Here is a 15480-nt window from a genome sequence, read left to right as displayed (position 1 = left end):
GACTAGTTTGCGATCACTTGTTTGTTTTGGCGTCGGCCCGCACGTCCGAGTAACCGAGTACTGAATAACAGGTGAATTAGGTAGACCAGGTATCACGTACTAAGAATACTTACCTGTTACGTCATTACTGCACACTTTGTTCCTCAGTCAAAAAATACTGAAGACTCTCTCTCCTTTGCGAAGTTCTGAATGGAAAAATTATGCCTGATTTTTTGAAATCCCTAACCGACTTTTGTTTGTTGTTACATACACACATATAATCATGTCTATATCGCTTGTGGGCTAGACAGAGCAAACAGTCTTGAAAAGACAGAAAGACATTCAAATGGTGAAAGGTTGCTACAAAAATACATCGCGTACAAAAATTATCCCGAGTTTATAAGCCTACCTATGGTCGCCTTTTACGATGTCCATGTGGAAATTGCGAAGAGTGCCAGGAACCACAAGGAATTCAAATAGGACATTCTAATTCCGTTTGTTTTACAATGTTCTAGAATGTCACGAACTCGTAATAAAAGATTTCGAGCTTTTTAAGAAACCATTAAAAACGATAAAAAAAACTGTATACAATTTTGTTTGCATATTCTTGGCTCAGACGGAAAACCTTAATTCATTTCAATGAAAAATCACAGGGAAATCCGTAAACACAGACACTTGTAAACACATTCGTGCTGTTTACAGTTTTTATGCGAGTTAAAAACAATATAACAGACTGTATTATTATTACTGTATATATTATAACAAACTACACAAAAATAATAATTTATTTTTGTGTAGTTTGTTACAATATGTCAGTGATATGTATTCAAATACTCTCTTATTTCTCTCTTCATTTCAAAATATTAAAAAATAAAATGACACTCACCGTTTTAAAACCTCTGTACATGACTCTTATCTCCTGTTTCGAGAACTTCGTCTGTCTGCATAGTTCCTCCAGCGCCACAGGAATTGGCTTGGGTGTCCGACTCGGCTCCAACTCGTACGCATGTTCTTCCACCGGGCTCTCAGGCGGGGTCGCCATATTGTTCTTTTTTTAAAACTCTTCTATACTGACATGTTCGAAAAATAACAGTTTCGTGATACTAGGTACTTTTTTCACCGCACTAAGTTTTGGCGCGCTAAATTGACAGGTTTTTTTCTTAAATGCGTTTAGTTTATTAACATGCTTGTTTTTAAATTCGAATTAGAGGTGAACACTTAAACGCTTTTAGATGGATGGTTCGAGGGCAGGAATCAGAATCTGAAACAAAAAAAAATATATTATGTTATTGAAATTTGAAGTATTCATTGAATTATAGTCATTTGGGTTACACACACACTCCTTTGTAAAAACGTTGCAAATACCGAAATAAACTATCGATACCTATAGATTCAAATTATTTGTTTATATAGAATTGAAAGTAACTATTTATTGAAAGCTTTGAAGTAACATAACCATTATTTTCAAGAAAATATATTTTTTTAAATATTAATTCAATGTAGGTAAAATACATAGGGGAGACCTGGGTGAGTTGTGACAGAGGAGAGTTGTGACAGCGATGATTTCTGAAAATTCGTGACCGTTAGCCAGACAGCAACAGCGCACAATAGTCTCTCTTGTGACGCGCTATTTGTCGCAGTAAGCACGGGGGCCCATGGCAAGTGGTTGCAAGAGCACGACGACGGCACGAAAAAATATCCAAAAAGTAAGTTTTTTTATAAATATTTTGATTGTGTTTATATCACAACCTATAACACTAACACGGGTTTTCATTATTTTTTTATGGAGCATGTCTATTTAAGTTTCTAAGCATGGTAATATTTTATTGTGTATGCATCTTGTTTCGAATTTACAAAATAATATTCCGACGGTGTCCTGATTTTTGCCACCTAGGAGAGTTGTGACAGCGTGTCACAACTCTCCTAGGTGGCAAAAATACGTGTCTAGAGCTTGTACTCCTCTTGCTACTGTCTCTAATGTGTTCTCTCCAGAATCAGTTAGGCCGTTAAGTACCAAAAGCTGCACCAAGAAAAAAGGACCAGCCTAATAGACGCAAGATCAAGTCAGCGGTGCTAACCGACACACCTATCAAGAATGAAATTGCTGCTATAGAAGAAAAAAGGAAGTTAAAAAGTGTGAAAAAGCGTGTTTTGACCGAAAAAGAGAAGAAACCTAAGAAAGCCAAGAAAATCAACAAGGAGGGTGAAGGCGATATAGATAAAGATGCGGAAAATGATTCCTTTATCTTATGCTGCCTTGAATCTTATGAAAATAGCAGATCAAATGAGAATTGGGTTCAGTGCCTTGAATGCAAAGGCTGGTTTCACGAAGACTGCACTGGAGGCGAGCTGCAATATGTCTGTCATAATTGTTTGTCCGATTAGATTAATAATTTTACCTCCTTATAAAACTATTTGTCTCTTATCAATAACATAAAATAATTAATGTTTTTTTTAAGTTTAATGTCATTCTAGTTCCTATATTCAAGACAAAAATGATAATTATATTACTTTTATGCAAAATTATGTGTTTTTTTGTTTATATTCCCATAATATTATTTTTATTTACCTAGAAATAAAATTGTCACAACTTACCTCGGTGTTAGGAGAGTTGTGACAAAAGGAGTACCTCCAGTTTTTTCGAAAATGCTCAGAAACCTTCCACTTTTTATTGACTTATGTGATAGTTTTTGAAAGAGTAAGGGTTACGCTATAATATGATATAGAGTTTATAATTGTGCTGTGATTCTCCGACGAGATATACTCCTTAAAGCAAAAATTGTCACAACCTTCCTAGGTCTCCCCTATTGTTGTTTTTTTTTTTATTTTAAATATTAAACATTCGAAGTATTTTATGAATGTAATGGAAATGGAGAAAAGCCCTTATGTATTTTTTTCTCTTTATAAAAAATAAAGTAGTGCCGCAAAAAGAATTCGTGATAAAAAAATAATTCGTGTGTGGCAGAACGCCAATAAACGCGGGAATGCGGTAGACCGGTATACCGGTAGAATTAAATTTGCTTATTTTCTGCTATTAATCTTGTCACATGAAGATTTAGTGTTCGTTTTGTTCTTAAGAATGTTTTTCAAGTGGATTATTGAACGAATTGTGGCTCCATAGGTATTTAGACTGTGTAAAGCCGTGTGGTTATAATATATTGTAATGGTATCAATGATTATTTTAACAACATATTATGTACATACATACATAGTTCATATAAAAGGTTTTAATACCTTTCCTAAGCGAGTCCAACGCACAGCCATCCACCACCAAACTAAGAATAAATCTATATCTTGATTGGTAGAAGGCATCACAGAAGATCCGGTAGGATAATTCCCAAACTAGACGAATCTGTATTCTAGGAATTATTTTGAGTCAACACAATAGCTAACTAAGGATGAAGTATTTATTAATATGTATCATTGAAAGAGATGAGATGCCCGAATGTAAAAGCTTGATGCAAAGGTAGGATATTATGTTTAAAACCTGCTAAACGACTATTCTCTTACTAGCAATACCAAGAACATATGAAATAAGACATGACACTGTTAGGTCTATTTATGTGTTAAAAATTAAAGAGAAATTTATTTATTCTAACAAGAAAACAATGATTCAGCAAAACAGTGCCATTAATCATCCGTTGAACCGGAAATCTCGACACCAAAACACCTTTAGTAGCGGGATTTTGTTACACAAATTGAGAACGCGCGTAATTTCAATGACATAAGATGTTTTTGGCTGATAGCGAGTTTGTGGAGCGTCGGTGGACGAACTGCTAAATCATCTGAATTTTGATGTACAAGTTCAAATTAGCGTTGAAAATGACATCTATAGTAATATTATAAAGCTTAAAAGTTTGTTTGTTGGAACGCGCTAATCTCAGGAACTACTACTGGTTTAAATTGAAAAAGTCTTTTTTGTGTTGAATCGACCATTTATCGAGGAAGGCTTTAGGCTATATAACAAATAATGGAAAATGAAAAAAAACGGTGAAAATTATTCACCCTTGAGGGCTTCAATGATGCCCAAAATAACTTTCACGCGGACGAAGTCGCGGGCACTGCTATTATTTATGTATACGGAAGCTATTACACACTTCGTACCAATATTGCGTACATAATCGTAAAACCGTGATAAAAAGCGTAACCGTGTATCAAAGCAGGATATATCGCGTTATAGGTACAATTTCTAAAACCCATAAATTTTTACATCAACAGTTACCCGCTAGTGAGGTTATGTATACAGAGATCTGAGTGTGGCTTTAAGTAAAATTTTAAATTTTTTTTTATCCCTTTTGGAAGCCGCAGATAACTTTTTTTTTTAAATTGTAATAAGGTCACCTTTTGCTGCTATGTTTTTAATATATAAATTGTGAATTTGCTGTAATTTTTTGTGGTACAATAAAGAGTTATTGTATTATATTGTATAAATTATTAATTATTATGTTATTAGAATATTCAAGCTATATTACTGCAAAATTTCATGAAAATCCGTCTAGTAGATTTTGAGTCACAGAGTAACAAACACACGCATCACATCACGTATGTTTAAACAGCCCATAATTTTAAACAACGAACTCCACAGCCAAACGCCAGTAAAAAATCTTAATCCAACCAGCCAGCGACATTGTTCCATAATTGAATCGTTTGAATTTGGCCATAACGCGTGCTTGGCAGAATGGCAAGCGTCCAAAGCGCCGCCTGCGTTTAGTTTGCATAATTCAGCGGAAAAAAAAAATTGAGGTCAAGCCAATTCGTTTTCGCGCCTATTCCGGCATATTGACTGTTTTAGAGAGGGTTAGGTCACCTAAGGGTGTCGAAAACATGTGAATATTTCACGTTAGACGAGCGGGAAATTTTCCTTCAATTCCAGCCAGTTTATAAATGGTTTTAGCTTTTACTAGTTTTCGCTCCTGTGGGGAATTCCAGAAAAAAGTAGACTTGAAAGAAATGTTACTCTCGAAGGCGTATTCTTTATCTGTGCTTTAATTTTATTCAAATTAGTTCAGAAGCGGAACATCCAGACAGATAGTCGGAATATTAATAAGGGGAAAAATATGTAAATTGACCTTAAAGTATAAAAAGTTAACTTACTAGGTAAGTAGATACATACCTAAACAAAAATTATATTTTTTTTAAGGTAGGATATTTTTATTATTATTAATTAACTAGCTGCGCCCAGGACCTTCGCTCCTGTGGGAATTTCGGGTTTAAAGAATTGTATATGTTATTTCAGTTTACCTATATTCTACGCGTATACTAAATTTAATCAAACACATTGTAAGTTTAATAAAATTAAATGACTATAGATAACCATCACAGTCATTAAACTTTTAAATCATAAAAAAAGAAAATTTCATAGACATTTTCATACCTATGTTTTGAACTGATGATTTACTAACCATAAAGCAGAATATAAACTTTTTTTTTACTAAGTTTACGATGCATTTTATCGCTGCACAGAGTAAACACCTAGATTATACTTGGCGCCGTAGCAAAGTCGTATTTAAACTATAAATTTATAACATTCTTTGTATTTTATATATGTTTTATCGTAGAAATTTTCACGTGGACTTTGTTTAAACTATTATTCTCTTCCTCGTGGCTTTCGTCCTGGTCGCATCCTCACCACTCTGGAGAGGAGCCCGGGGTATGCCTTTGATTGTGGATCCTGGATTGGGCGAGTCAGTCATTGAGTCTACATCTATATCCCTTGCGGTGTAGACAGAGCCAACAGTCTTGAAAAGACTGACAGGCCACGTTCAGCTGTATGCGTTAATGATGTAATAGATGTTCAAATAGTGACAGGTTGCTAAAGACAAAGACAGGCATTGATCAATATTAATTGTTTCAATGACATACATACATATAATCACGTCTATATCCCTTTCAGGTTAGAAAGAGCCAAAAGTCTCGAAAAGCCCAATAGGCCGTTCAGCTGTTTGGCTTAATGACAGAATTGAGATTCAAATAGTGACAGGTTGCTAGCCCATCGCCTAAAAGAAGCATCCCTGAATGACTTAAAGTTATATTTTTGTTTAAATAATTTTCATTTGAAAACTATATATGTATTAAAGATATGTATAGTATCTACCCACTTCATATGATAAAATGCTGCAGTGCAGTTTGTTACCGCTTCTTCTGCACTGACGCCTTGGAAGCGGCAGTAAACTTAGTTTTAAGTAATTTATTTGACGTCAACCAATGTTGTGAAACCAAAAGATTTGACAATTATTAAGCGATATGAAGTATACTATAATAATGAATAAAAATTTTAAATTTTGAATTTGTTAAACCCTTTTCCGTTACACGTATACCTATAAATGGTAAGCAATCGATGAAATCGTAAGTTAACAATCAATTTGCAATGATTATTTAATGACGCCTCTCAATATGTGCGGTTTCTCACGACAATCGTCATGAATTCCGTTCAGTTAGTATTCATTCCATTACTCTAAGCCTATTTGGCCTTACACAGCACATTTGGCGAGAGTCAGTGCAAGAATCGGTATTCGCATAAGGTTAAAGGTTCAAATCCCACCTCTGCTTATTTTGATCATAACAAATTGAAATTCAAAATTTTCATTCATTATTATAGGATATTTCATATCGCTAAATAATTGTCAAAAATTTTGGTTTCACAACATTGGTTGACGTCAAATAAATTACTTAAAACCAAGTTTACTGCCGCTTCCAAGGCGTCAGTGCAGAAGAAGCGGTAACAAACTCCACTGCAGCATTTTCTTCAACAACGTCAACTTCACAAATATCCAAACTTCAGACAATTTTCGAAGTTATGAAATTTGAACACTAACTAATGCTCTTACGGTGAGGAAAAACATTGCGAGGAGACCTGCACATTCAGGCAACTGGATGTGTGACCATGATCGATCCAATACGACTGGAGTCGCTTTGTGTAAAAATCTTACTTAGCTAAACAAGGATCGGATAAATGGTAGGGATGGTCTAAAGCGAAAAGTATCCTAGAAAACAAATCTAGCTATACAGCAAGATATGTATTACTGTTGTTGTGCCCGCGACTTCGTCCGCGTGCAATAGTTATTTTGGGCACCATTGAAGCTCTCAAGGATGAATAATTTCCCCCGTTTTTTTTTTCACATTTTCCACTATTTCTTCGCTCCTTATAGTTGCAGCGTGATGTTATAAAGCCTAAAGCCTTTCTCGATAAATGGTCTATTCAACGCAAGAATTTTTCAATTTGAACCAGAAGTTCCTGAGATTAGCCCGTTCAAACTTTATTAATATAGATTTTACCAATGCTCCTATGGCGACATCTCTTCGCCACAAGTTACAACAAGCAATCACGCGACGCTGTCAGTCAAAAACAGGAAAAAGTCTAAATCGCGCAAGCAAAGATTTCATGGATTGGATTATTTATATTATTTTATTATAGATAGATTAGATTAGATTTATACAACCTCCGACACAACATCGTCAGAGCCGCGGTTCCCCAGGCATAACATCTGCCTGACGAAAGATCTACACTTTGGTGGCGGTCGAGCTGAATCATTGCTCCCGCTACATAGCTATATGGCAATCTAAATGTAACAAGGTATGTACCGATCAATTCCTTTGCCTCCATGATTTTTGTCGATGCCACGCAATATTTTAGCCGTAGGAAATTCACTTTACTTAAAAACTTATAAAATTTATAATAGGTGTTAATCCATAAATTATATAAGAGATCGCATACTACTAAATTGGACACCAGTTCACAATGAATACCCTTGGGGGTTATTATTTTAGTCATGACAACATGTGAAGCTTAATCACCTTACGAAATTCGGATAAAAATTTATTTTCAACTAGCTTTTGTGCGGGGCTTCGCTCTCGACGGAAATAATAAAGAAAAAATCCATTGTCACTCCCGAAGGTATATTCCATATCTGCGCCGAATTTGGTGAAAATTAGTCCAGTTGTTTTTGGGTTTATTAGTTACAAACATACAAAAATACAAATCTCTTATCTTTATTATAATACTGTGGATATTGATTACCTACTGTCAATTTTGGTAAACAAAAAAGAATTGGCGACCCACACCTAAAAATGAAAAGTACCTATTATTTAAACCTTCCTCTCAACCTAGAAAAATATAACTTCATAAACGTACGAACATACATACATATATTTAAGTAAATGGACCGTTTAAGTATGTTTGCCAAGTATTTTGCTCATGAATACATTATATGTGTTAACTTTTTAATTTCATAATACATTACATGGAAAGGCGCCAAAATCCGCCAAATGTCATTTAAGCCTTTGTATCATCTGTTGACTCTCTTTAGTCTATGGTTAGTGCGCGGGAAATTATTGAAATGTTGGCAGCCTGTTGGTTTTTATAGTTTTGTAAAATTATTTCATGTTTCTTTCGTTTAATATTTTAGAGCATGAAATAAGTAAATTAAGTGTATTGCCTACCTATTCTTGTTCTATGGGCCTTTCAAGGGTCTACACAACTGACCATATCGCCAGCCCCCGCATCACGGTACGAGCGATGCTGTTTTTTTCGCGCGTAAAGTTATCGCCGTCTCGCTTTTTATTATGACTTGAAAAAGGACAATGCGAGTCGGACAACGCACGAAGAGTCCCGTACATCTACATTACACCACACTTATAACATAACATATAATTACGTTATTATCCCTTGCGGAGTTGTGCATTAAAACAAACAGCTGAACGTGGTTTTAGAGGTCATGATCAGCTGTTTGGTTTGCTCAGTACTACCCTGCAAGGGATATAGCCGTGATTACATATATGAACATATGTATAAAATGCAAGTTTCCTACATACACACATACATATAATCACGACTATATCCCTTGCGGGGTAGACAGAGCCAACAGGCTTGTAAAGACTGATAGGCCAAGTTCAGCTATTTGGCTTTAAGATAGAATTGAGATTCAAATAGTGACAGGTTGCTAGCCCATCGCCTAAAAGAAGTATCCCAAGTTTATAAGCCTACCCCTTAGTCGCCTTTTACGACATCCATGGGAAAGAGATGTAGTGGTCGTATTATTTTTTCTATTGGTGCCGGGAACCACACGGCACAAGTTGCCAGTTTTCTTACACCAAGTTTCCGTGACAACAAAAAATAAAGATCATGAGATGTGTAATTCAACCACAAAATAAGCTTTAAAGCTGTCCTTTATCTCAACAGCTGGAAGTTCCAGATTTAAGCTTAACGACACAGTTACGTCAGCGACAGCTTGCTATCTGCATCCAGATGTTGGCAGCTTGAAACCTAGCTGTTTAATAGATGTGTAAGCAAAGTAAATAGCTGAAGGAATACTCGTACTAACTACCTATATTGAAAAATCGTTATGGAAAAATTTTCGATTCGAATCGAACTTGTGTGAAATGTCTGCATTTATATCTAAGTACGAGTATGTCTGATAAAGCGGACTCCGAGGCATGAAACTAGAGGCGGAATACGCAAAGACGATTGAGGAAGAGATACTTTTTTCTAAGTACCATAAGGGAATATAAAAAAACGAGGCAAAAAAAGATGTCGAATTCCTTGTTTAAAAACCATCAAGTGCTCTTTATTAAAATGTGACTTCAAAATCGAAAAAATAAAATTCCCTTTTCAAAACGCGCCAATTTCCAACGTTTTTTTGTTTCACCGCGCTTTATTCAGGCACAGGAATCGCCTGTTATAAAGCCATATCAGCTGTCGTTATCGAAGCTTTAAATCTTTGCTTCAGAAGCGGGGTGTGTTGACCAGTTTACCACCCCCTAAGAAGTTTGGTCACGCACGTTTAGGCTCTTAAGAAATAGGCCGATTGCTTTATTTTCAACCGATGTCAAAAAGAAGAGGTTTTCAACTTGACTGATGTGTTTTTTTTTTGCATTTTATTTTGTTTATAATTATGTACATACTTCAGAGCCTCACTGAAATAGTCTAATTCTTCTTCTTCATCAGTTAAGGGTATGACAGAGCTAAGTCTTCAAATTACTCAACGGCCACGGGGGTCTGATTTTTTTATTGATTAGAAATTAAGAAGGATCCCAAATTTATCAAGTTGACGTTCTTGAAGAAAATGCTGCAGTGCAGTTTGCTACCGCTTCTTCTGAACTGACGCTTTGGAAGCGACAGTAAACTTGGTTTTAAGTTATTTATTTGACGTCCACGAATGTTGTGAAACCAAAAGATATGACAATTATTAAGTCATAATAAGTGTCTCATAATAATTTGTAATAAAAAAATAAATTTTAATTTTTGAATCAATCATTCCCTAGATTTTTATCAGGCTTTCCCAAAATATGCGGACAGCAGTTGGCGCACACTATATGTATTGTATAAAAAGCGCACTTTGTTTTATAACCCTTAAACACAAATGTTAAAAGCGAAACCATGTTTAAAGGGGTCATAATAAATAATAATAATTAAAAAACTGGCAAGTGCGAGTCGACTCACCCACAATGGATTCCGTGTTTATATTTTTTCGTTATATTATATTCGTGACATGTTTTACCGTCATGACAGTGTGGAAATGTTAATATGTAGTACACAATGACAATATAATGCGATTTAAAGTATTAATCAAATTTAATACCCCTTTTCTCACATTTGCAATGCAAAGTAACTAGAAAATTTACACTTTTAAAAGATAATACATAACAATATATGGGCATTATCAAAAAAACAGTTTAATTTTACTAGCACAGATCTCTCTCTTTGTAAAATCGGTGGCATACCGGACGAGATACAAAAGAACAGTCTACGTTGATATGGTAATTTTTATGGTATGTTGATTGGAAAGAGGTAGTCTCTGCCTACCCCTCCGGGAAAGAGGCGTGATTTTATGTATGTATGTATGTTGATATGGTCACGTCTTGCCTGCTGGCTATCTCGGAAACAAATGTCTGGCCATGGCTCCTCCGCCGGGCCCAGGTTGAAGGAGCATGCCTAAGAAATCCTGGCAAGACGTCGCGAAAGACAACCATAAAACTAAGGACGTCAAGTACCTATGGACAAAATGTAGAGAGAAAAGTCGGAAGATTGACTCTGGGCCCTGACGCCCAATAACCCAACCAAAAATGCGCAGATATTCATTCAATAAAACTAGTTGCGAAATTTTTAAAGATATTGTCGATTGGCTAAGGGACCCAAAAAAAGTAAATGCAATGTTTTTAAAACTTATATTTCCTATATTATCATGCGGAACACGATAGCTACGGATGCTATCACGCTAATGTTCGCGTGATCGGAGGTAGTAAATAAACAAACATATTGGTTTTATTTCATTTTCAATAAATATTTTGATGTTATTAGCTTAATAACGTAAGAGCCAACAGTAATTTTAAGCCTGAAAGGCCACGTTTGATAAAAGAAATTATGTTATTGTCAAACGATAGGTACATTAAATTTTGATAAAATTTTTAGAAATAAAAAATATATGAATTTTTTTTTAATTCTTGTCTAACAATTTATTTTTCATTTTTTCTTTTTGTATAAAATTGAAAAGATTTCGTCATGCTATTTCATTTTATTAGAATCTATTTAATAAAAGGATACTGACTGACTGACACAGCACAAACTGCTAGGTCTGGAGATTTGACATAATATGCATACATACATAAAATCACGCCTCTTTTCCGGAGGGGTAGGCAGAGACTACCTCTTTCCACTTGCCACGATCTCTGCATACTTCCTTCGCTTCATCCACATTCATAACTCTTAAGAAAAAAATACGGAAAAAATTACATAAATAGTTTGACATATGGCATGTAGATTCCATATTGTGGCCTAGGGGTGCATCGTGCATCTTGTTATGATTTAACGAAATTCCCTCGGGGAACATAAATTAGGGGATTTTTTGTTATTAGCGGGCGAAGATGTATTCTAGTTAAATTAATAATTTTATTTCTTGCTTCTACTATTATTTAAATATAATAAAATATGCATTGTCTTATAAATATCTGTGAGTTAGGTACTATAAAAAACTTTAGCTGAAAAAAAAACTAAGATTTTGAAATTTTTATTAGTACTTAAATGAAACTAAACTAAAAATATTACATAACCTAGAAAAAAAATATATATATTAAAAAATTATAAAAAAATTGCTTAATATTTATAATAAAAAAAAACATTCTTCCTTTTTTACATAACTCTACAAAAGCTATGTACTAAATTGATTGTGCATATTTGAAAAAAAATATACTCACACAATATTACACAAAAATGAAGCAAAGATTTTTCCAAACGCATCCACTCACATCACAATTAATCAAACATAAAATAATTTGATTAAAACACAGAAAACGATAATAATATTCTATCCTTTTTACTCGTTGTCTCTTTCTACTGAGTCCTGTAGGGATCCATTAGTAAAATCAAACTTTAGCTATTATATTCTTACATTTCATGGTTACATTAGTGTTTATTTATTCATGATTATAATTTTAAAACCATTTCCAGTTCACTCGCGATATTTTTCGGTATTTAACGTCCGGGGATTCGGAAAATCGATACGCGGCTGCCACACGTTTGCATTGGCCCGGGATCGGGCGGGCACTGAGAGCGGTGGCGCCCTCTGCTACCTTATCGATGTTCCACAGATAAAATTAAATAGCGGAGTGCATTTCGCGATTTGATTTTGGAATCGCTGACGGCCAGTGATTGGTGACTGGCTGGTTCGATTTTCAAATTTGTAATTGGATTGGACTATGAATCTATAATGGAAACTATTCTATGCTTTAACGTCTTTTTCGTATTCGTGGGAATATAGAAATAAACAGGTGTTTTTTTTTATCGTTTGAGTATATTTTCATACAAATGATCGATCATCTGATCAGTCTGGGTATGAAAAAGTATATTTCATTTCGATTTTTTCTGTATGTTTTATGGAACATATAGCAAAAATATGTTATGACATAACATACATATAGGTAATCACGTCTTATACCCTTGCAGGGTAGACAGAGCTAACAGACTTCAAAATAATGAAAGGCCACGTTCAGCTGTTTGGCCTAATGATAGAATTGAAATTCAAATAGTGACAGGTTGGTAGCCATCGCCGAAAACAAGAATCCCAAGTATATAAGCCAACCCCTTGGTCGCCTTTTACGGCTTCCATGGGTAAGCGATGGAGCAGTCCTATTCTTTTTTGTATTGGTGCCGGGAACCACACGGTTGACCAACTGGTATTCTGTACGCTGTGATTGAAGCTAGTAAAAAAAATAAGTCTGATTTAACGAAAATAATATCCTAGCTATTCTTTTTTTTTTGTGTCAAATCTACATTAATATTATTTATTGTTACAAATATAAATTAATATTATCTATACTAATATTATAAAGCTGAAGAGTTTGTTTATTTTGTTTGAACGCGCTAATCTCAAGAACTACTGGTTCGAATTGAAATTTTTTTATTGCGTTGAATAGACCATTTTATCGAGGCAGGCTTTAGGCTATATAACATCACGCTGCAACTATAAGGAGCGAAGAGATAATGGAAAATGTGAAAAAATCGGGTAAAATTATTCATCCTTGAGGGCTTCAATGATGCCCGAAATAACTATTTCACGCGGACGAAGTCGCGGGCACAGCTATTATACAAATATTGCTCGTTTAAGAGTATATAATACCTATTGTTGACTTAACTATTGTTCTCACTCCTACGTACGACTTACAATTCCGTTGCCCTATGACGTCTGAACTCATGTCTTTAATTATAAAGCAATAACATGCAATAATGTGGAAAGAGGTAGTCTCTGCCTACCCCTCCGGGAAAGAGGCGTGATTTTATGTATGTATGTATGTAGTTATAAGTACTTTACCACCTAAAAATATACTACATACAAGATTTGACGGCCTCTGTGGCGCAGCGGTAGTACGCTTGTCTGTGACAAGACAACGGAGGTCCCGGGTTCGAATCCCGGCCAGGGCATGATGAGAACAGAACTTTTCTGATTGGCCCGGGTCTTGGATGTTTATCTATATAAGTATTTATTATAAAATATAGTATCGTTGAGCTAGTATCTCGTAACACAAGTCTTGAACTTACTTTGAGGCTAACTCAATCTGTGCAATTTGTCCCGTATATATTTATTCATAGATACAAAAAATTACGTTTATATCACTTACGGGGTAGACAGAGCCAACAGTCTTGAAGATAACGAAATGCCACGTTCATCAGTTAGGTAATGAGATTCAAATAGTCACAGGTTGCATATCGCCTACAAGATGAATCTCAAGTATATCAAACTGTCCTTTAGTCGCCTTTTACAACAACCACGGGAAAGGTGTGGTTGTTGTAAAAGGTTTTTTTAAACGGGTGCCGGGAACCACACGGTACAAGATTCGAGGTCCATTCATTTACATTACTTATAAGGATTCGCTACGAGGTTCTACGACACAGCTACGAGACCTACGATATTCGCTACGAGGGTCTACGAAACAGCTACAAGGTTCACTACGAAAGTCTACGAGCTACGAGACCTAAAATGTTTGCTACGAAATGAGTACGTAATCCACGCTACGGTAGGTGAAGCGGTTAAAAACGACCTTTACGACATTAAATAGCGACCTGCCGTCTTCGCACAGATTACATACATACATATAATCACGTCTATATCCCTTGCGGGGTAGACAGAGCCAACAGTGTTGACAAGTCTTAAAGGCCGCGTTCAGCTGTTTGACTTAATGATGGAATTGAGATTCAAATAGTGACAGGTTGCTAGCCCATCGCCTAAAAGAAGAATCCCAAGATTATAAGCCTATTCCTTAGTCGCCTTTTACGACATCCATTGCAAAGAGTTGGAGTGGTCCAATTTTAAAGTGCCGGCACCACACCACACGGCACCTTTAAACTTTCCCATGGATGACGTAAAAGGCGACTAAGGAATAGGTTTATTAACTTGGGATTCCTCTTATGAGAAATGGGCTGGCAACATATCACTATTTGAATCTCAATTCCATCATATAGCGTGATACATATTTACCGCAGCCATGACCTTTTGTGAAAGGGAACGTTTGAAAGGGGAAGACCTAGACGAACCCCACTTTGTCAAAATTGGGTACTCTGTGGTAAAAGGTCAGGTCAAGACCGGGTTTGTCATATTTTTTTACCGACTTCAGCTAAGGAGGATTTATGAAAGCCATGTGGTTCCCGGCACCAATACAAAAAAAGAATAGGACCACTCCATCTCTTTCCCATGGATGTCGTAAAAGGCGACTAAGGGATAGGCTTACAAACTTAGGATTCTTTTTTAGGCGATGGGCTAGAAACCTGTCACTATTTGAATATCAATTGTATCATTAAGCCAAATAGCTGAACGTGGCCATTCAGTCTTTTCAAGACTGGTGGCTCTGTCTACCCCGCAAGGGATATAGACGTGACCGTGACGTGACGTATGTAGGATTTATGAATGCTGATTCCCTTAATCGTTTTCACGACATGCCAAGTAACATATGGTTAAGAGTTACCTATTCTTTTTTAAGTAGTGAAAATAAATAAAACGCAATTTTTATTTCAAT

The 15480-nt window shown here is 35.5% G+C and overlaps 1 protein-coding gene across 1 annotated transcript in view; it reads right to left on the bottom strand.

Moving 5' to 3' along the window:
- The window catches only part of LOC106133321 (Kv channel-interacting protein 1), a 28672-nt gene extending 16175 nt beyond the window's left edge, over positions 1 to 12497 (bottom strand). The window contains exons 1-2 of the mRNA XM_013333013.2: positions 12169 to 12497; positions 866 to 1240 (exon numbers count right to left, since the gene is read on the bottom strand). Of these exons, the coding sequence (XP_013188467.1) occupies positions 866 to 1021 (156 nt within the window). The 5' untranslated portion in view covers positions 1022 to 1240; positions 12169 to 12497. The remainder of the gene's footprint in view (positions 1 to 865; positions 1241 to 12168) is intronic.
- Positions 12498 to 15480: the final 2983 nt, after the last annotated feature.

Source organism: Amyelois transitella, chromosome 31, assembly GCF_032362555.1.
Source record: "Amyelois transitella isolate CPQ chromosome 31, ilAmyTran1.1, whole genome shotgun sequence".
NCBI lineage: Eukaryota > Metazoa > Arthropoda > Insecta > Lepidoptera > Pyralidae > Amyelois > Amyelois transitella.
The sequence above is the reverse complement of the archived record's forward strand: the minus strand, read 5'-3'. Positions and strand labels throughout refer to the sequence as shown.